Source organism: Prinia subflava, chromosome 1, assembly GCF_021018805.1.
Source record: "Prinia subflava isolate CZ2003 ecotype Zambia chromosome 1, Cam_Psub_1.2, whole genome shotgun sequence".
Lineage (NCBI taxonomy): Eukaryota > Metazoa > Chordata > Aves > Passeriformes > Cisticolidae > Prinia > Prinia subflava.
In genome coordinates, this window is record NC_086247.1 from 95,799,695 (window position 1) to 95,820,168 (window position 20,474).

Genomic DNA, 20,474 nt, shown 5'->3' on the forward strand with positions numbered 1-20,474 from the left:
AGTTCATTAGGTTGTGTCTCTTTCCTGTCTGAGTACCATGTATTTATATAAATTCGGGTTAGTAATGTAAATGAAGTCTTGAAAAATAGCTAGTAATCTGAAAGGTGTCCTTGAGAATATTTTTCTAGTCATACTTATGAACAATTTTGTATAGTTTTTATGGATTAACTTCTTAGAATCAAATGCATTCACTTCTGCTTAGAGGATGTTTGGCCATGCAGCATTGACATTACTGGTGGTCATGGCTTGTCACAGTGTTCTAGAAGTGTGTTTGTTTTGGGTGTTGTTTCATTATACTTTGATTGGCCTCATTTTTAATAAAATATCTTCACACTAGAAATTAAATAAAGAGAGAGAATCAAAATAAACCCAAATGCTGGTGTCCTGGTTTAGGGCAAATTTGGGAGGAAACCTCCGAATGGGGTCCCTCTAGAAAGCAGAATTCAAGCAGCCTCTTCCACAACTGGTTCAGGAAAAGATTTCCGTGGAGAAAAGTGGAAAAACCTGTTTATTTAACAAGCAAAGTATTCACAAGCATTAAAAAAAAATTAAACAATAAAACCTGTTGCTATTCTGAAGAGATGGCAAATTCACAAAGTCCTTGCCCTTGTAGCTTGGCCCCCTTAGTCTCTTATCAGTCCTTCTGGCGCCAATACAACGTCCTAGCCACAGTGGGCCACAGGTGTGGGCTCCCCATGTTTTTTCTGGGTTTTCAGTCCAGAGCAGACTGATCAGTTCCAAGAAAAAGAAAAGCCACAGTCCAGGGAACTTCTCTGCCTTGGCTAGCTAAAAAAAAACTATCCAAAAACAAAGGAGAGCTCTCTCCTGCTCTGTCCGTGCTGCGGACAACACAGTCTGTGTGAAGGATGTGGGAGAGTAAATACAGTTTCTAACAACAAACTCTGTGCTTCTTTTTCCCCACTTTGCTCTCAGGACCAGTCTTAAAGGTGCAGAACTTAATATCAAGCACAAACAGAACAGACGACTGGGGATACAAGCATAATAAAGTCACCTCAGGACTGATTTGTTTATTTTGTTCTGGGACATGAATGATACATGTCGGCTCACATGGGATTGCTGGTGATCTGTAGAAGGATGCCTTATCTTTGTATCCTACTTTTCTTTCCCTGGGTTATCAGGCAGTGTGTTCATGTGCACTGCTTTTAACTGGTGGAGAAAGTACAGGTGATGTTGGTTCTTTGCCCTGTCCTCTCAGCTGTAAAGCCTTTGCACTAAGCCCCTGCACTTCAACAGCAGAAAGAGCTTTTGAAATTGCAGTGGTTGTATCAGCTTTTTCAGCTCTCTGAAGATAAAATGGTAAGTACTATTATATGAAAATAGCTTCTTACCACACTAGCTTGTGTGATATGCTCAGCCTTGGGAAGAATGACAGATGAAGTAATTAGCTATTGAGAATGCTTAGTAAATCTTCAGCTAGTCTTAACTGCTTTAATTTATTTATTGGAGGCTGACTTAATGAGCACTATGGCATCATCCTCTTGGATTTTTGTAATTTTTATGTGCTCAGCAGTGTCTCCGGCAGCTGTGCACTGTATTGGGTTATTACACTGTGCTTAGTTTCTGCTCCCTTCCTCTATGGTCTGTGTGTATGCCTAGCCTAGTGCATATCCTTAAGATGACAAGAACCAAATAAAGCAAATAAATTGAGCCTTCTAGAGAAGAAACCAGCATATATGCCAGAAGTCTGATTTTGAGGCATTGTCTGGTTCAGCACTAGTTTGTTCCCTTCCATTTGTGTTTAAAACCTGTCTGCAGCCTCTTTTTTGAATTGCTCCTATTTTCTTTCATCTTTCTGTACTTTGGCTAATATTCCTGCTAATTTCATTTACCTATGCCATGTCCTTTAATGTCTTAACTTCCACCCAAATTGTGCGGTGAAACGGTATCAGTTCTTCATATTCTGAAGGGATGGATTTCTATGTTACTGAAAAACATTATCTGAAAGTTGTACATCATTTATTGGATTCTTTCACAGGAGTAGACAGCATTCTAAGGAGTGATAAAATTATTGTCTTCTATCTGTTGTGTGTGTAGTTTTTACATTCTTTGGGTAGAGTCCACAGGATTGACAACCAGAAGATGGATATCTCTCTTCTATAACAAGGAAAAGCTCAAGTACTCCCAGAGTACTTGGTAGCACGTTTCTATCTTTTTCCAAACTCTGGTCCATGCCAAATACACTTGCAAACTCCTTTAATATAAGTTGGGGCATGCACTTTCTTCAGGCTTCACAGAGCTTTCCTTACACTTCTTTTCAGTAGCTAACCATTACATGAATCTTCATGATTAAATATTCAAATGTAACATTATTTTTGTTCTCCTTAACTGAAGAAAACCCCAAACAAATGTAAAACAATTGGATTCTGCTACTCTATTTAGCTAATTTAATCTTTTCCTCTAAGCCGTATATGGCTATCAGACCTACTGGCTGCTTGGACTTTCTCTTTTCCTCATCCTCTGTAAATCCCATTAAATCTCTAACCCCTTTAACTCATTCTGGGATTTGCTTTCTTTTGGAAGCTTTCACTTAGTAATGTTTTTACCAAGGCATATTCTTTCTCCAGTCCCCCTTAGTTCCCTTCCCAATACTATTTTATCTGATAGGTGCATAACTCTTGGGCTTGTCTTTTTTTGAATTTCAGATTTTATTTTAAAGGAAATAATTTTTCACCACGAGTAAAGCATATAGGAAACACATAGGATAGAAAAAAAAGTCAAGGAGAGATATGTTAACTTAAGTATCAGAAAATAGAGTTTTTGTAAGGGAAGCCTAAAATATTTAAGTTGCAATAAAGTCTAATCAACTGCTGGTTTAGTGAGCCGTTGATGTCCTCTTGCTTCAGATTTTCACAGCTTAGCAGCTGTCTCAGTTTCAGATACTTAAAATAAACTAGGCATACTCTGCTTTACCCTTGCTTATTAATGAGACAAAAAGTACCAGGAGGGGAAAACTGACCATCCCAGGTTCAGTTCCTGAGTGAATGATCTGAGGTGTTCTGCCCTTGTGACCCACTCCCAGGGAGGTTTCTGTAAGTCATGATTATTTGCAGTGATATAGTGAGAGAATTTTGTATTGCGTTTTGCATTGGCTTGTCTTGTTTTTCTTTCTTAGAGAACTGATAATGGCATTTCCTTGTGGTCATGGGGTATATGAAGCCATGTAGTCCAACTGCTATACTGTGACCTGGCCAAGATGCTGTCTGTCTTAGAGAGATTAATTGTGAAGGTCATCTGGATGTCTTTGTTGTCAGTCATACTCTTCCCCTCAAAAGAGTCCACTTGTGGTAAATAGCCATGCATTCAAAGGTACCTGTGTCCCAGAAGTGATCACTACTTTAGCTGAAGATCTCTGTTGTAGCTTCTTCCCAGGATCATGATTTGAAAACATCTTCTGTGCCTCTTTCCTCACAATATGCCAAATTACTCTTGCTTGCATCAACATACAGATGTCTAATTTCAGTATTCCAGTTTTACCCATTAGTTGGGTAGAAATCTGATGTAAAGTGATATCTGAAGTTTTGTTACCTTAATTTTTTTTAACCAGCTCTTTTTAGAGCTGTTAGTGCAGTGCAAATAACCTGATAGTATTAAAGCAGCAGAAGTATTTCTTCGCTTGTTCATCTGTCTTCAGCTGTATTTTTAAAATTTATACACAAGCCTATACTTTGGGTTAATAATAAATTGGTCAGCTTTATCCAAGAAAGTGTTCTCTTTTTCATTTTTAAAGGTTTTTTGGCACTGTATATCTAAGGGGTTTTTTATTCTGTTCTTGACTGACAGGTAGCAAAAACCAAACCTTCACAGCATGTCTTCAATACTCCATTAGATTGCAAGGTTCTACCAGCCTGGTTAGCTACATAGGGACCTACCATTAGTTTGAGACTTCTTGGCTATGAATTGTCGTGCTGATAGTCTGCAGAAATTCTGAGCTGTGTAAAAGAGGAAAAAGTGAAAATTGTAAACCACAAAAAGAAAAATAAATAAACCACCAGCCCTGCAACATAATATGCTGCTTGGTTAAATAGCCTTGGACCTTGTGGTGATAATGTTGCAGCAGACATTCTTGGAAAAAAATACATCTGTTAGATGAGTGTTGTGTTTTGCAGAAACTGGTACAAACCTATTTTGCTTCAAGGAATTTGAATTTGTCTGTGGTACCTTATGATTTGTAGTACAAACACCACTAGCAATTGTTATCAAAATACATTATGTTTATAGACTACATCATAAAGACTTGGTGTTTTTACAAGTAGCAAGGAAGAGAAAGTGTCTGTTCTACTAAACAAAGAGGGGTGAATGCCCTGGACCGTAAGAGTAATAATAATAAAGTTGCTGCTGTAAAGTGGTAAATAAGAAAAGTCTTTGTATGAAAATTGGTAGGTTTCAGTTGTAATGACTCTTTCTAGTATGGCTTGTTAAGATTAAAGAGAAACAGCTAAAGTTTGAAGTCAGGGCTGAATGTGATTAGGAAATATGCCTTTGGTTAGCTGTTAGGATAAAACACCTAACTAATGGTCTTGTTCTCAGTGATGATGCCTTTATATGACTAATTTGAATACTTTTTACTGTTTACTTCTGATAAGTCAGAAATATTTGTTAGTAATAGTTACCGTTTGCCTACATAGATGTGGGAGCAATAGTGGCAAATCAGAAATAGACTCATCAGGCTTATTGTGCCAAGAAGTCAGAAACTGTGACAAATAAGCTGCTCATGCATTCTCTTGCCAGCGTGTTCTCTCATGCTGTTTTCTGCATGAATGAGACTGCCTTGGGAAGGTAATAAATATAGGAAGTACCCAAAGTCCTGTTCTAATTTACAAGAAAAGATGCTGTTGAGTTTTACTTGACTGCTCAGTTGATCAGACATCCAAGTTTCTGGTGAATTTAGAATTGCAAACAAAACTCCTCCTGCTAGAGTTTATGCAAAAACATTTGTTGGGCTCTCACTTCTAGGTATGGTGTTTTTAGACCCTTGTCAGGCCTGCTATACTCCTTAGACCTTTGTGAGTAGATGACAATTTCCACAGCACAAGAGTCCTGGATGTTGCATCCTGCTGTAATCGTCTCTGATATGCTAACAAAACTAGAAGCTTCTCTCAGTAATTCTACATCTTCTTTCCTATCTTCAATGCAAGAAAATAGAAAAGTGTCCTATTGTGATAGGAATTTGGGATGACTTTTGGTAGCTTGGAAATTACCGCAGGAACTAGTAAGTTGCAAACTTTGTTGTATTAACACTGAACTGTTACAGTGTTGTAGAGATAAAGATCTCTAATACCAGCCAAGGATTTTGTCTATTGGGTATATGAAGCGTAATTGCGTAGCTTTTCAGCTGAAATTGTGGACAACTTTAATCCAAATAGTATTCAAGTCCATAGTATCCATTTGCAGCCGTATGCTTTCACATTTAAGAACTCAGGACAAATATTATTACTGTTAGTAGAAAGAGTTGCAAATGAAAAATGCATCACTTGCTGTTCCAATCTACTTTGGACCAATGTTTGGTACTTCGCACTTTGTTTACTGTGCTAATGTCCAGACGCAGAACTGATGCTTTTATGTAGATGAACTTGGGCTCCCAAGACCAAACTGAGGATTTCAAACTTCAGTTTGGAATTTCCCAGTATGTAGTGGCCACACGTGGAGAGACTTATCAAGGAAAGGGAAGTGATGGAAAGTTTCCTAAAATTCTTCTGAGTGTGTTCCTTCTGTCCCCAAATGTATGTGTAGATACAGGAGGGTGTCACTATCGTACCATGAACACAGTTTTTGCCACTGAAGGATGATGCATTAGAGTAATTCTGTTTGTTGTGAGAAGCAGAGCTTAAAATAGAATGGTATGTAAGAATGTATTCTTTCTAAAAATAAAGGTTTCTTTGTGTCATAATGAAGTATAGGGCTTTTAAAAATTTTGTTATTAATGTCCTTCATGTATGTTGTTCTTTTCATTGAAGTGGCCAAGCTTATGACATCTACTTTTGTAAAAACCTTTTTTCCCTCCTACCTTCCCTTGTTTGTTGCTATTTTCCATTTTGTCTTATTTTTTGGTCAGCTTTAATTTTCATTCTGATGCCTTGATTTTTTTTTTTAGCATACAGTTTTTTATCTTCTTTCTATACTAACTCTCTGGAATGCCAAACCTAAGAGATGAGTGGTGAGAGCTGAGTGATTACCCTTGGCATACTGAATTGTAGACAAATTGTTTGAACTTGTAAGACCTGGAAAATGGAAGTGAATATATTTGTTTTGTTATTCCCATGGAAACAAGATATTTATAATGAACTCGTAAAAACAAGTTACAAATATATACAAAGAAGCTGATTCTTTGTAGCAGTTGCTTGATAGAAAGAAATTAGTTTATTTAGGGGGTTATGGGTTGGGGTTTTTTTTTCTTAAGTTCATAAGTTTTGAAAAGCTGGTACAAGGAAGGAATTTCCTCAATGTGAACAGGGCATTAAAAATGGTGAAAATAAACTGGGGGTATGACAGCCTTGTGTGTTATGCTGTGTTCATAGTATTATAATTTTTCATACAGTTCGAGTTGGAGGGAGCCTTTTACATGTCATCTAGGTAAACACCACCACCTCGCCCTTCCCCCAGTGAGCAGGGACATAATCCATGAGATCAGGTTGCTCATAGCCCCATCCAACCTGACCAGGGATGGGCCATCTACCGTTTCTCTGGACAACCTCTTGCAGTGTTTCACCATCCTCCTAAAAATGTCTTCCTTATAACTAGTCTGAATCTACCCTATTTTGCTTTACAACCATTACCTTGTCCTATCACAACAGCTCTGCTAAAAAGCCTGCCCTCATCCTTCTTTGTAAGCCCTCTAAAAGCTGCAGTAAGGTCTTCTGGAACCATATGTCCACCAGATTGAACAATCCCAACTCTCTCTCAACTTTTCTTCATGGCAGAGGTGTTCCTTCTCTGTGATCAACTCTGTGGCTCTCTGGACTTGCTCCAACAGGTCAATGTTTTTCCTGTGCTGGGGACCCCAGAGCTGGATCCATTGTTCCAAGTAGGCTCTCATCAGAGCAGAGTAGAGGGCAGAATTCCCTCCCTCACCCTGCTCCCACACTGCTTTTGGTGCAGCCCAGGATACAGTTGTTGGCTTTCTGGGCTGGGACTGCATGTTGCTGGCTGACGTCTGATTTTCCATACATTAGACTCACAAGTCATTATCCTTAGGGTATTTTTGTGGACCTGGATTGGAAAGAGTGTAAATCAAAGCTTGTTGAAAGACATCTCCTCTGCCATTTCTACACACTCAGTCAGTGGTCTCCTATACATTCAAACCATGACTGTACAGACAGAGGAGAGGGGAGCATGCTGTTCTAGTTAGTAATCATAATGACAGCAACTGCTCAGAGTTCTTCAATACCTGTCTCTAGAGACGGGAGGGGGTGTAGGATTGCTGCTTGGTAATTTAGATGCTGGTACATGACATACATGTACCATACCTCACATACCAAAAGTACAAAAACTAGTTGTGTTCCTAGGGTTTTCCACAAGATTTGACATATTTTGCAGCTGAAGAGTTTCAGAGTTAATTATGATGCTTTACAAGTGGATTTGATAATATTGTAATAGATGGGGGAGTGAGAGGGGATATTTTTGGAGTGTAGACATAGATAACAAATTTCAAAATTAAAGCTGTTTTATTTAGGAAACTTGGGACATAGTTGCAAAAATTCTTTTACTTCCAATCCTATTTTTAAGATCACTCCAATTAATGTTGTTTGCTGGTAAAGGATATCAGCTATGATGCACATTTGTTTCTCTTTTGGAGTCCAGCTGCAATACTACATTCTACTACACATCATATGTGTGTCCAGTTTGTGGTTATACCTTAAGCTAAAGGAGAAAAATCCAGTCATTTCCTTGCCCCATGTAAGTGACAGGGAAAAGACCAAATGTGAGAGGTATGTATACTTATGTCTTAGGCCAAATGTTCTTTGTTCCTCTTGGCAGCCATATTTATATATTTTTCCTTTTAATTCACACAAAAAAAGTTATGCTCTTCTATTTAATAAGTGTGCAACCAAAAATTCTTGATGTGTTAATAAAACCCTGAGATCAGTTCATTTGTCTAGAGTGTGATGCTAATAGCGATAAGGTCATGGGTTTGATCACTTAAGAGTTGAACTTGGTGATCCTTGTGGGTCCCTTCAAGCTCAGAATATTCTGTGAAAAATAAACAAGTCAACATGAATTTCTGCTGGTTTTGCTGAAAGTGATCATTCTCTTTCCCATTGCGACGATCCTGACTGGTGATCCAAGCTAGACCTATGTGCTACAGAAAACTCTAGCCTTGTTTTAGCGAGGCTTGTATGATAGACTTGGCTGTGAGTCTGTAGGGAATTTAGGGCATTAGAGTGTTATTATGCTGAAACCTTGCATTGATGGCCAATGCTTTCTTTTTTTAAATGAGAGGCAAAACAAAATGAAGTCTTGACCTCTTGCGCTGCTTAAAAGTTCTTGGACATGTTTCATCACAGGAGTGATGTTAATCCTAATAATGAGAATCCTGGAGAAATTCCAGGTAGTTAATTGCAGTTTATTCCACCCGTCTTTCTGATTAATGAAATGCTGGATTATATTCTTTATTTCTACTGTCATGATGTTCTTTCACCACCTATTTCTGTGAGGTACTGCAGCACGTGCTTTACCAAAAGCAGACAAGTAGTTGCAAACAGAAATGTTTTGTCAAAACCACATAAAGTTTATTTTGTGAGGGTTGCTGACGTTTGCTACATATGTTTGGCTGCGTTGAAAATAAAGAATGCTAGTAATGAACAACTGTGTAAAGAGTTCCCTTAGTGCTGAATTTTGTTGTGAATAACCATTTTTTCTTTGTTTTAAAAGTCTGGGATAACATTTTTGTTTAGTTAATTGAAGTAGAAGTCACTTTCTAAACCAGAAATCTCACTTCCCCTTTTCATTAGTGGAGGCATCCCCCAGCTGGGAGGGATTTGACAACTGAAGGTGTCTAAGAGAAGATCAAAGATAAATCTATGACATATAGCTGAGTTGCTCTTTACAATCGTCTTTTTGACACTTGAATGAAAATTAGATTTCTGTGTGCTGCTTTTCTAGCCCAAAGTTGCTGCTGCACACTTTGTCTATCCTAGCTAGCATCTATTGTTTATTCCTATATCAACAGCTGTCTCTGTTGAAAGGACTGGTCTCAGTTGTGTGGTGGTGCTTGGCTCTTTTTTCCCCTGATTTGCTTGAAATGTTCCCTAAATTGGCATAAAAAGAAATGCTCAAGCAGCAAACAAAACTTGCGCAGTAGCATGTTTCCCAGCAACATGGACTCTCAAACATTGCGTTAAACTTCGGGAGTTTTGTAATGTTGTAAATATTTTCTGCTTTTGAAGATGGTACTATTTAAGATTATATCAGCATAAGTGTCAAAACATCTTTTTGAAAATGGTTCCATTTGATCTGCTAAATTTTGGGGTGTGAATTCTTTTTCAAAAGATTAGAGAATCTGTAATTTGCTAATACAGGAAAAGATGTGGTTTGTGTCTGCACTAATTCGTAACAACTGAAAATATTTGGGTTTTGTTTAATGATGAGTAAACTCACTAATGCTGTTGATTCATACTTGATTTTTAAAATGAGGAACACTAAAACTAGGTTAATATTAGGGAATTGAGTGGAACAGTGCATATTCCGCAATGTTATCTCCTGCCTAAACTGAATATTTTAAAATGTTAGAAAACAGACATGCATTAACCTCCTTTTGGTTAAGCATGTCACTATAGTGAATGCTCTGTAAGAGGTCTATCAACTGAAACCTTTGGTGTGATGGACCAAAAAAGATCTGCAGGAATGAGAGTGTAAACTGGTGTTTGTAAAGTATGAGTTTTCCATTCATCCAAATTTGCACTAAACACTTGTACAGCAAAATCTTCTCCGTTAGAAGTAAATATAAGTAAATAATTTACTAAAATGAAAATCTGGTCTTCCTATTAGTGAAAACTACAGCAAGTATTCAGCTCCAAATTTCTGGGAGGTTTATAAGTTTACCAGACTACTCTATATTGTGTTTTCTGTATACCTTTAAATGTTTTTTGGAGATGATGGTCTATGAAGGAAAACAGATATTGAATTTAAATGTATCATTTAAAAACTTGTCAGTCTTCAATTGAGGAGGAATTTCAAGTTTTTAAATGCTTTTCAATAGTTTGCTTTACACAGTAGCAGAATAATTCTTAATTTACCTGTGAATACATGAATAGTGACTTATAAATAATATGATAAGCAGTTATTCAAAGAGGAATAAAAAAATAGTAAATAAAAAGACTTACCTAAGATGTTTCAGTTCTTGTTTTATACATACAGACTTTATAAGTGATCAACCAAGTGATACTGTATTTAATTTTATGAGCTGCAGCCATTTTGACAGTAGACCCAGTCTCTTTATTTCCTCTTTACTTCTGAATGTTCATCAAGGGAAGTCTATGAAGTGCTGTCCTACTGATGTACATATAAAAATAAAGTGGTATTCCTGGGATATGTTCCATTTGACACCATAAGTGGGCTGCATGAGCCTTCCTGTTCTGTTGCTGTGTCCTGTTGTTCACTGTGGTATACTGAAACCATTCTACAATTCTTGAAATGCTTTTTGTGCTCTCTTGTAATTTCTTTCAATTGCTGTGTGTTTCAACAGGGGAAAGTCTGTAAGAACTATTACTTTTGAGCAGTTTAAGGAAGCTCTTCAAGAACTCTCGAAGAAGCGATTTAAAGACAAAAGTGATGAGGAAGCACTTCAAGAAATGTATAAACTAATTGAAGGAAAAGGCCCAGGTTTAACTGGAGTAACGGTATGTTACTGATCTAATGGACAGATTGCTTCTTCTTTGTTCTACTGCAGTATTGTTATGTTCACCACTTCCCTCTACAGTCCACAAATCAAATTTCTCTGTGAGCCTGAAGGCAGCAATTGCTAAGCAGAATGGGAGCAAAGGCTGTGCAACAACTGAGTATTGCACTACTGTGTGTTCTTGTGTGGCACTGTCATAGCTCCTTCTAGGAATTGTACTACCACCTAGTAGCACCTCAGGAATATCAAGAGTTCTTGTGTATGCTTAGAACAATCAAATGTTCATGAAGAGTGGTGTATCCAAATCAAAAAGAGTAGAATGACATTAGAGCCTCAATAAAAAGTTGTAAGATGTTTTGTGAAATACCAAAAAGCAAAGATATCTTAAAATACATTCAGTTATAGCATGTGAATCCCAGAACACTGGAAAACTGTGAATAATTATCATGTGGTCAGGTCTTTGTTTCTTTTTTGTTCCAAGTCTGTCAGAGTTATAGTGCTCTTTTAATTTTAAAATACTGGTATTAAGCTTTGTATGTGAAAAAGGGAGGTATATAGCATACTGTAAATAAGCCTTTTAGATGCCCTGGCTAGGCAAGCTTTTGTCCAGTATTTTAGGAGATACTGGAGTGTTTACCATCAGCCTGAATAGTTCTCTTGTTTTAGTTCATCTGCTTAAAACTTGTGATCCTCCTGAATTTTGCCTGCAAAGCTGTGAATGAAAATATGATCTTTTCAGAAACTGGTTCTCTACAAATGGTCAGTGGAAATATCGAGTGGAAAGATCTCTTTTGAGTTGTAAAATAAGTCAGCTTTTTACAAGATTTTTTTACTGTTCTACTCTTATTTGAAACAGGTGGTAATTTTGATATAGACATAAAATATTGAACCTTTTTGTTCTTCACTTACCTAATAAATTTGAATAACTTCTTTATCTGTTATGGGATTCTTATTTTGAATTGTGTACATTTTTCTAGGCCTCACTCCTGATTCTATTTTGGTATTTCAGCAGGCAGACATTGAAATAATCTGTCTACTACTAAGGGAACAGTCTCTTTCTATGTGGGGTCATGGATGAGAGAGCTTTGCAGATGCAAAATAATATGATATAGGTTCTGCAGAGGTATATGAGTGTGCCAGCAACAGGGGGAGAAGAGTGGAGGGGGAATGTGAGCCAGCAATGTGAGGCTTGACTGTTCAATATGTGCAGTTCGGGGTAGAGTTGAATAAGTGAAGAAAGGGGGATCAGAATATCTTCTTCTGCTACTTGGAAAAGTAAGGGGCAGGAGGCAGAGCTTAAAAATGAGGGAGAGTGCAGGCTGGGAGTGTGTGTATGTAAACCAAAGCATATGTAAAACCAAATTTCATGGGTTTTTATCATGCTGATTGAGTTCCTGGATGGTAAAAAAGACTCACAAACTTGGCAATTAAAGACATTAAAATAAATAAATATGTGGCCACTCACCTCCTGCAACCCAGGAGTGCAGATATGAAACCTCTATACCACCTTTTAATGCTTTATTTACTTTGGGAAGTCAATATTATGGAAATTTTACATTGTGCTGCTTTTTGTATGGTTAGATAAAGTTACATTAAGCTTTTCTTAAAAGTTCCAGGCTGAGCTAGTCATGCCATGTAGTGTGTGCCCAGCTCTGTGAAACTCTGTTATAGGTCATATATATTTGGTTCAGGTTTCAGACAGAAAACTTTATGTGACTACTGACACATTACTCTAAATGTATTAGGGAAGGAGTTGAAAACATGATTAAGTGAAGCTTGTGGATAAGAATGCTTCAGCAGCATGTAGGGAATTTTGTGTGTTAGCTTCTTATGTTCTGTACTGGGTATTTTGGGGAGGTAGGCGGCAGGGCCAGTATGTATGGACTAAATGGCAGCCTGGGGAAAGCACTCCTTCAGCAGGACAGTTGGAAAGTTTACCTTCACATGAGAAAATGAGGATTTTAGTGGATGTTGTGATAGAAGTGATGTAAGATTTTTTATCTTTTTCTGTTTATTTTTTCTTCTCCTGCAGAATGTTGTAGAATTACAAAAATCCCTGCTTGTGATTAATGTGGTTGAGAAGGCTCAGCAGCCGGATATTGAAACCCAGTGAATTTTAGGCTACTTTCTAATCTTGCAACAGAACATGTATGATTGACTTTGTCACACAGGAAGAAAAACACAGAAAAGTGATAAGGGTTAATGAAGCCAGTGGCTTTATTAGCTCACTTGGTAGTGATCTGTCAATAGAATATAGAATGCAGGTTGTGTAACTTGGACAGCTTGTAAACAGATGTATAAATGAAGTCTAGAGCATTTTAACTGTCCTCATTTCTACACAAAGTTTACAAAGAGCAGAACTGAGGTTCTTTCTTTTCCTGTACCAAGAGCTGTGTGCCATAACAATGCTGAAAGCATTTCTACACCTCCTGGGGAACAGATACTTGTTTTGGTCATTGTTTGCTGTTAAAATAAAACCAGTTGAATTTCGGTATATATTCATCACGGTCCTTGACATAGAAATGCAGAACAATTTCAGCTGCAAGGAATTGGGGATGATCTCATTGAAACATTCTGTTCACAAGAGGGCTAATTTAAAGCCAGATGAAGTTTTTCAGGGCTCAGTGCAGTCAGATTCATGGTGAGAGGAGTATGGGTGGCAGGGCAGTACAGCAGCAATAGCACTTTAAAAGCTGGATGATGGGTGCTCAGGGAGATGTTGATGCGGGTAAGATCATATTCTCATCAAAATGTACCTGTTAGGGCAAGAGCAAGGAATGAGTGTGGTAAATGAGACAAAACAGTTGTTGCAGCAGAAGTGCAAAGTGGCCTAGGAATTCCACTTAAGACTATGTAGCTCTGCTTGAAGACTCTGGTAGTCTGAAAAAGCTGCAGGACATACTGTCCAGCACATGGACATCCATTCAGATGTAGAAGTCTGCAGAACTGCCATTAGCACATCAGAGTCCTTGGCTCTATTAGGAAGAAGTCCTAGAGCCAATAATTGCGTGGTTGAGAGAGCTCCTGTGTCTTCTTGGAGGTCAGGATGGTGGTGGCCACTCTTGTGGGAGATATGTTATGGTCAAGGTCCTAAGATTCCAGATGGCAGGAGAAGATGAAGAGGAGACTGATGTGGTATTTGTGGAAAACCCAAGCTACAGAAGGTGAGGAAGGAGTGACAGCTGGAGACCTAGTGGACAGAGACTATTGAGAAAGAGAAGGCTGAAAGCTTGTGGCTTCTGGCAACAAAGTCACAGATCTGCTCCACCTGCAGTTCTTCAATTTCAGAATACCTATAATATCCTGAGCACTGGTGAGGATCGACAAGACCCATCAGAGTCAGCTGAGCCTGAATTTAGTGTTCACACAAAAGGGGGAATATGAGTGATAGTGTTGAGCAGCACTATCTCATACTGTGTGGACAAACAGGTTCTTTTAAGGATCCTTGGTTGAATGAGAGCTGGCCACGGATTTGTAGTTATATCAGGCCTTAGCATGTGCTGTGTGTTAGTGAAAATCTGGAAAGGAGTTAACAGTCACAGAAGATGTTGCCATCCTGAATATCTCATGTGCTATTACACTTCCCTGTTCAATAATGGGTGACACTATACTCTGGCAACAGTGCTGTACCATGAATCAAGAGTAATAGGTACCAGTCACAGAAAATGACTGAAAATTCTTCTCATGGATGATCATGGCATGTATTTTCTGATCTTACCTGATGTCTCAGTAATTTTATTGCTTGGTAGGTTGCAGGATCTGGGACTGTTGTAGACGCATGGCCAAGATTTGTCCAGCCTCCTTACATGGACCTCTTCTTCCTCTTCCTTGTGTGTACCCAGAGTACAGCTCTGGAGGTAACCTGGAGCATATAAAGAGGAACTGCAGAGGTCTAGGGGTGAGGCTGATGGGTATGGAGCTCAGATCTTGTCTTTCCAATCCCAGAAGAGGGAAAGATTGGGTAGAAGTGGACTGTATGGCTTCTGTTGAAGATGGGACTTGGGCTTTAAGGACCAGAGAAATGAGATTGTCCTAGTTTGAAACACAGGTGTCTACTAGGGAAGGCAGAAGTCTCCTTTGGAATGGAGAATGTAAACCCCCCTTCCCTCTGAATTATTATAATTTTGAAATCAAGGGGCTCTCAGGCCAAGGATATGAGGGTAGGAATAATAGTTCTTTACTAGTATGTGTAACAAGGCAAACAAACAATGACTAAGGCATTAACAACAAACAGAACCAGGAACCTCGTGACAGCCTTCTTGGCTGAGATGGGAAAGGATGGAGGAGAGGCTATGCTTCACAAAACCCTGGGGCAGTCTGATCTCAGTGCCCCTGCAGGACTCTGAGGAGCAACAGGCTGGAATGGCAGAAATGAGCAGAAATCTCGGGCTGGTGGATGAGATGTATTGGAAGTTCCATGGCAGTAGCTGGAACTGTGGGACAGCCTGGCAGGGCAGGGGGTGTGGGGCTACAGCACAGAAAGACCCAGAGCAGTGCCAGAGAAGTGACAGGGGCGGGACAGTGGCAGTCTGGCTCCCAGCAGGGCAGGGAAAAAAAAGCGAGCTCAAGATTCCTGGACACACGAGCAAATGGTGGTGGGTCCTTAGGACTGGACTTCAGTGGTGACAATGAATTCTACCCACAGTAAGCAACACCTTGACTGGTCTCCATCCAATGCCGAAAATGAGCAGCTGCTGCCACCCCATCTTTTACCTACCCCCAAAACTTGTGGTATCTTCCCCCTTCAAGAGAAACTCCCAGAGACAAAAGAAATGTAGCCAGGTGCTACACTCCTCTCCTGACTTTGGCCAATTTTTTTTACTTAAGGACCCATAAGTACCCAGTAGTTAGTTTGCTAGCGACTTATGGAAAAAAAATTGTAAGGAAAAAAAAAGGACAAAATCCAACCCCCAAGAGAGGGCTACTTAGCAGGGATGGAAAAATCTAACAAAGTAGAATAAGAGTATCTTTACAAACTGGGCTTACTGACCTCCTGAGGAGATTATTAGGCTGGGTATGGAAGGTTATCATAACCTGGGGATGAGGGATCATAAGGGGCAGAGCAGATATGTCTAGGTGACAAGCCTGACAAGGGAAGTTCTTGCCCTTCCATAAATGCAACTGGACATGGAGTCTATCTCTATGCCTACACACAAAAGCATATAGTATGGGGAAAGCAGGGCAAATCAGTTGGTTGCACAGATGTGATTCACTGGGATTGTGCAGGTATGTTAACACAACTCTTCTGACTGGAGTGCTGCATTGGATGAATAGAGGCTCTTCAGGAAATACATGAAAAGAATGAGGAAGAGGGATTGTAGTCTATGTAAAGGCTTATGTTGACACATCTAGCTTTGGAGAAAGTCTCATTAAAAACTGGTTGTAACTTTAAATTGAAGAAGGATTCAGCAACACCCTCACTCAAAAAAAATACTCTAATATATTTCCCTTTCTGTTTTGTCTTCGCCACCAAGAAGAATGAAAAACTCCTCCTCAGAGAAGTGGTAGCACATTGTTTTTGTGGAAGGTTGTATTAATCAGACTGCTAGATCCCATGAATTGGGACCATGTGACTTGGACTGTTGAAATGCTGGAGAACTGCACTTAAGGGGCTGATCTTAGAGAGGAGGAAAGGAAGGGGTCTCTTGTAGGTGCCAAGTGGGCAACACCTGATCTGTCCTTAAGGGTGGACATTACATGGTCTTCTCATGATGGAGCTAGACCTGGATCAGGCAGATTTGACTGATTAATGTGAATTTGTTGCAGGAAGTGATATCACATGTAAAGTACCTTTTTCATCTCTTTTGCTCTAGCTCTGGCTCTCTCCTAGTTAGTGAGAAGGTTTATGTACTGTATATAGAATTAGGACTTGCAGTGCCATATTACCTGAGTGTCATTATTGGGAACCAGCCCACTGAAAGTCCTCATCAGGATTAGTTAAACTGGTGTTACTTTCCTGGCATTATTGAAGTGGAGTTGCTTATCGTTTTCTTTTGTGTGGGTATGTCTGTGCACGTGTTGAACTGAAGGAACATGAATGAAACCCAAATTTTTTTTGAATCTTGATCTCTGTTTCTGACTTTTTGCGGACTTCTAATGCATGTGCATGTATTCGCATGATTTCAAAAGAAGGTAAATACAGCTTTGGTAGGGAGTTCTGGTAGCATCCTCCCCCCCCCCGCAAAAAAAACAACCCACAAGGGCAGACCTGCTCTTTGAAATTTTTTTCTGTGTTACAGTCATTTTTTGTTTCTCATTTTACAAAGGTTGTGGCTATTGCCGGCAGACCAATGATTTTCAAAATCTTGCTGAGACTGAATGTTGGTGCTGATTCTGCAGGCTGCCAGAATATTTTAATTGGATAAAGAAATCTCCATGGCAACTTTTTCTAGGAAGATGTGCTGTTAGATAGTGAAGTTTTATGGTTGAAGGAGCAAATGTAGGAAAGCATTCAGTTTCAGTGAGGAAAGCTGACTGCAGCTGACAGTGTAGCCAGTGTGGCTAAGGTGTTGTACTCTTCTGGTGAGGAGTAACAAGAGCACCTCACCTACTGCCTGTCCCCATGGTTTTTGGCAGTGCAGGCACTCCCAGCACTGATTGCTGAAAAGACACAGTCAGTCCCTCAGGCAAGCCGGGACTGTTTCCGTACTATGTGGACAGTTGTAATTCAGGAAAGAAAACCCTGCTGCAGGGTTCTGCATCATGAAGTTTCTGCCTAAGCTGTGGAGCAGCTTAAAATCAAACCCGAAGCTTTGTCAGTGATGGCAAGCAGTGGAAAATACCTTGAGGCAAAGTTGTTTCAGTGGAGCCAAGAGTTCATTGTGAAAGCGAGGGCACTTGGTGTCTGTTTTGAACGTGTGATATTCCTGAAGTCCCATAGGTTTTCTTGGTGCTTTTCCTTCCCAGGAATTGGTTCTGGAGAGCTTTTGGGAATGGTGCCATGCTGTGTGCAGAGCCCACCAGCACAGAGTTCCCGCCAGCTTGCCAGGGGCTGTGGTGCTGCAGAAGTGAGCCCCGTGCCAGGTGCAAAGCTTTTGTGGCATTTGCTTGGGTTTTGAACGTGAGCTTTGTAGAAAGGATGGGAACATGTGGTGACAAAAAATGAGGAATGTTCCCTTGGCAGCACTGAATCGTCTTTTCTCTGCCCCAACTTTGCTCTGGAAAGGAAAGACCTGAAAGTGTGGGAAATCTTCCAGTCTCACACTGTTACCTTATTTTCATGATTGTGACACTAGCTTCATATGATACGTCTATCCTTTTGACACAAAAGTTGATTTTATGGAGTCTTTTTAGTCTGTAAAATTCATGCCGTTTTCCTGCTGCAAACAAGCCTGGCCAGTGCAACTGCAGATCTTTCAGTGGATATATTTTTCTTCAGCAAACTGCTAGATACTTCTGTACTATGGTAGACAAAATACATATTCTTGACTTCTGTGGTCCCATTTTCTTTTTACTGTAGTTCATTTCAGTTTCCTAAGGGCTGATAAAACATTTCTGTAACTAATTTGAATTCTCAAAAATAATGAAATGGATTGAGTTGCATGCTCTGTAAACTGCTCCTTGATTCATTAGTTATCTTGAGGTAGCTGGTAAAATCTGGTAAGTTTACAGAGTTGTCTTTCTTGAGAAAGGTCAAGGGAGGAATATGGCATTTGTTTAGGTTTCCAGAGTTCAAAGACTACAGCTTTCACTTCCTGTTTTTGGTATGAGGGGTGCTTCAGACATATAGAAATTGGGCTATTGGTAATATGGAATTTGGATGAGATGTTGTATTCTTTTGTTTACTGACCTGCAGTGTGGTCAAACACTGGAATAAGTTGCCCATGAAGGCTGTGGAACTTCGGGGGTGTTCAGGACTTGGCTGGAGAAGTTTCTGTGTAAGCCTATTTGAGCATTGCTGTGAGTAGGGCTTTATGCTACAGACTCATACTGAAAGGTTCTTTCCAACCTAAATTGTTCTGTGACTTAGTAATTTTAAGTTTTGATAATCTTCAGGGGCAGAGAATCCCCCACTCTTTCCAGGCTTGACCAACCACAGTGGTGAAAAATTCTCATGTGTCTGGTTGGAATTTCATATCTTCCCAATCATGCCCATTATTGTTTAGTTCTGTACTGTCTCTGTTTCTAATATAACCAGTCTGTTGTGGACAGGAATAAGATTTGTCTCTCCCTTTTTTATTCTGAGTCTTGATAAACACATTCTCATCATCTTTTCTATGTATGTCACATGCTCCAAAACCCCTTGCTGTCTTAGCACTTCTTTGTAGACACCAACACAGAGTGATGAAAAATGCACAAAAGAAATGAATAAACTCAATTTGGAACACTAAATGAATATGTTTGATTCTGTTGTGCTAAGTAAAACTTTCTTCCTAAGAGAAAGTTTTTTAAAAGTAAAAAATACAAAATTGAAGTTCATGGGCACCTTCTGTGATATGCAAACTTTGTGATCAACTGTCTGCAAATAAGAGATGGAAAATGAAGGCTTCTGTGGTCTCACAGAAAAAAAAGGGAGTAGGTTGGCCCCAAGAAATTTATTGCCTTTAGAAAAATGTAACTAGAGAGATTACATAACTTACTCTAGATAGTAAAAATAGTTCAAGCAGAATTACTATATGACAAGGCAGAATCATTTGTATGTGATTCATTATGAAAAAGAAGGGAGAGTAGTAATTTACTAATGTGGAAACTTTTCTCACCCAGCCCTTTGTGCTCTTCACCGTATTTCTCCCTACATTTTTCTTCACTTAAGAAGGATGGTCAGCTTTCTCCCTTCACCCCTCACTTTTTTTAATTTGCTTCTCAATACCCTTGTACAATTAATAATGAGCAGATGGGTTGTAGAGAAGAATGAGCTAACTGCCACCCTTTCAGTTGGTTTTGCCTTTTGCTCGATATCCAGTTTAATCTGCATAGTTGATTTTGTTGTTCAGAAACAGAAAAAAACATTTGGATAAAAACAGTTGGTTGCACATTCAGTTCATAAAGGCTGTTCACTAAAAATAAGTTATTAGCTCATAGAGGAATCTTTATGGATAAACTTTTCATATTAAGACACTGAAGGTAATGGTACAGCTAATCCTAGAAATCATATCCAGGCATGTGAAGGACAAGAAAATCAGGAGTAATCAGCATGGCTGATCACCAAGGGAGAGTTGTGCTTGACTAACCTGTAAAATTCTACAATTAAATGACTGCCCGAGTAGATAGGGGAAGAAGAGAGTAGTACAGTGTCTACCTGAGCTTCAGTAAGGCCAGGCGTCTCACAACCCCTCACAACCCAGTTGCTGTAGTGGCTGGATGGGCAGACACTGAAGTGGATCGAAAACAGGCCAAATGGTTGGGCCCTGAGGGAGTTGATGAACAGTGCAAAGTCTAGTTGGAGGCTGGAAAACAGTGGTGTTCCCCAGGGGTCCATACTGAGTCGAGTCCTGTTTAACGTCTTCATTAATCTTCTTCATTAATCGTCTTCATGATAGGACGTGGTATACGCTTAGTGAGTTGACCGATGACACAGAGCTGGGAAGAGTGGCTGATAGATCATCCAGATGGGATGATTGCCATCCAGAGGGACCTGACAGACTGGAGATCTGGGCTGACAGGAACTCTAGCAAGCTCA

The 20,474-nt window shown here is 39.4% G+C and overlaps 1 protein-coding gene across 4 annotated transcripts in view; it reads left to right on the forward strand.

Annotated features, from left to right (window-relative positions):
• TPPP (tubulin polymerization promoting protein) overlaps nucleotides 1-20,474 on the forward strand; it is a 116,204-nt gene that overhangs the window by 43,517 nt on the left and 52,213 nt on the right. For all 4 annotated transcript variants that reach the window (XM_063404411.1, XM_063404382.1, XM_063404392.1 and 1 more), the window contains exon 3: nucleotides 10,703-10,856. In XM_063404411.1, the coding sequence (XP_063260481.1) occupies nucleotides 10,703-10,856 (154 nt within the window). The remainder of the gene's footprint in view (nucleotides 1-10,702; nucleotides 10,857-20,474) is intronic.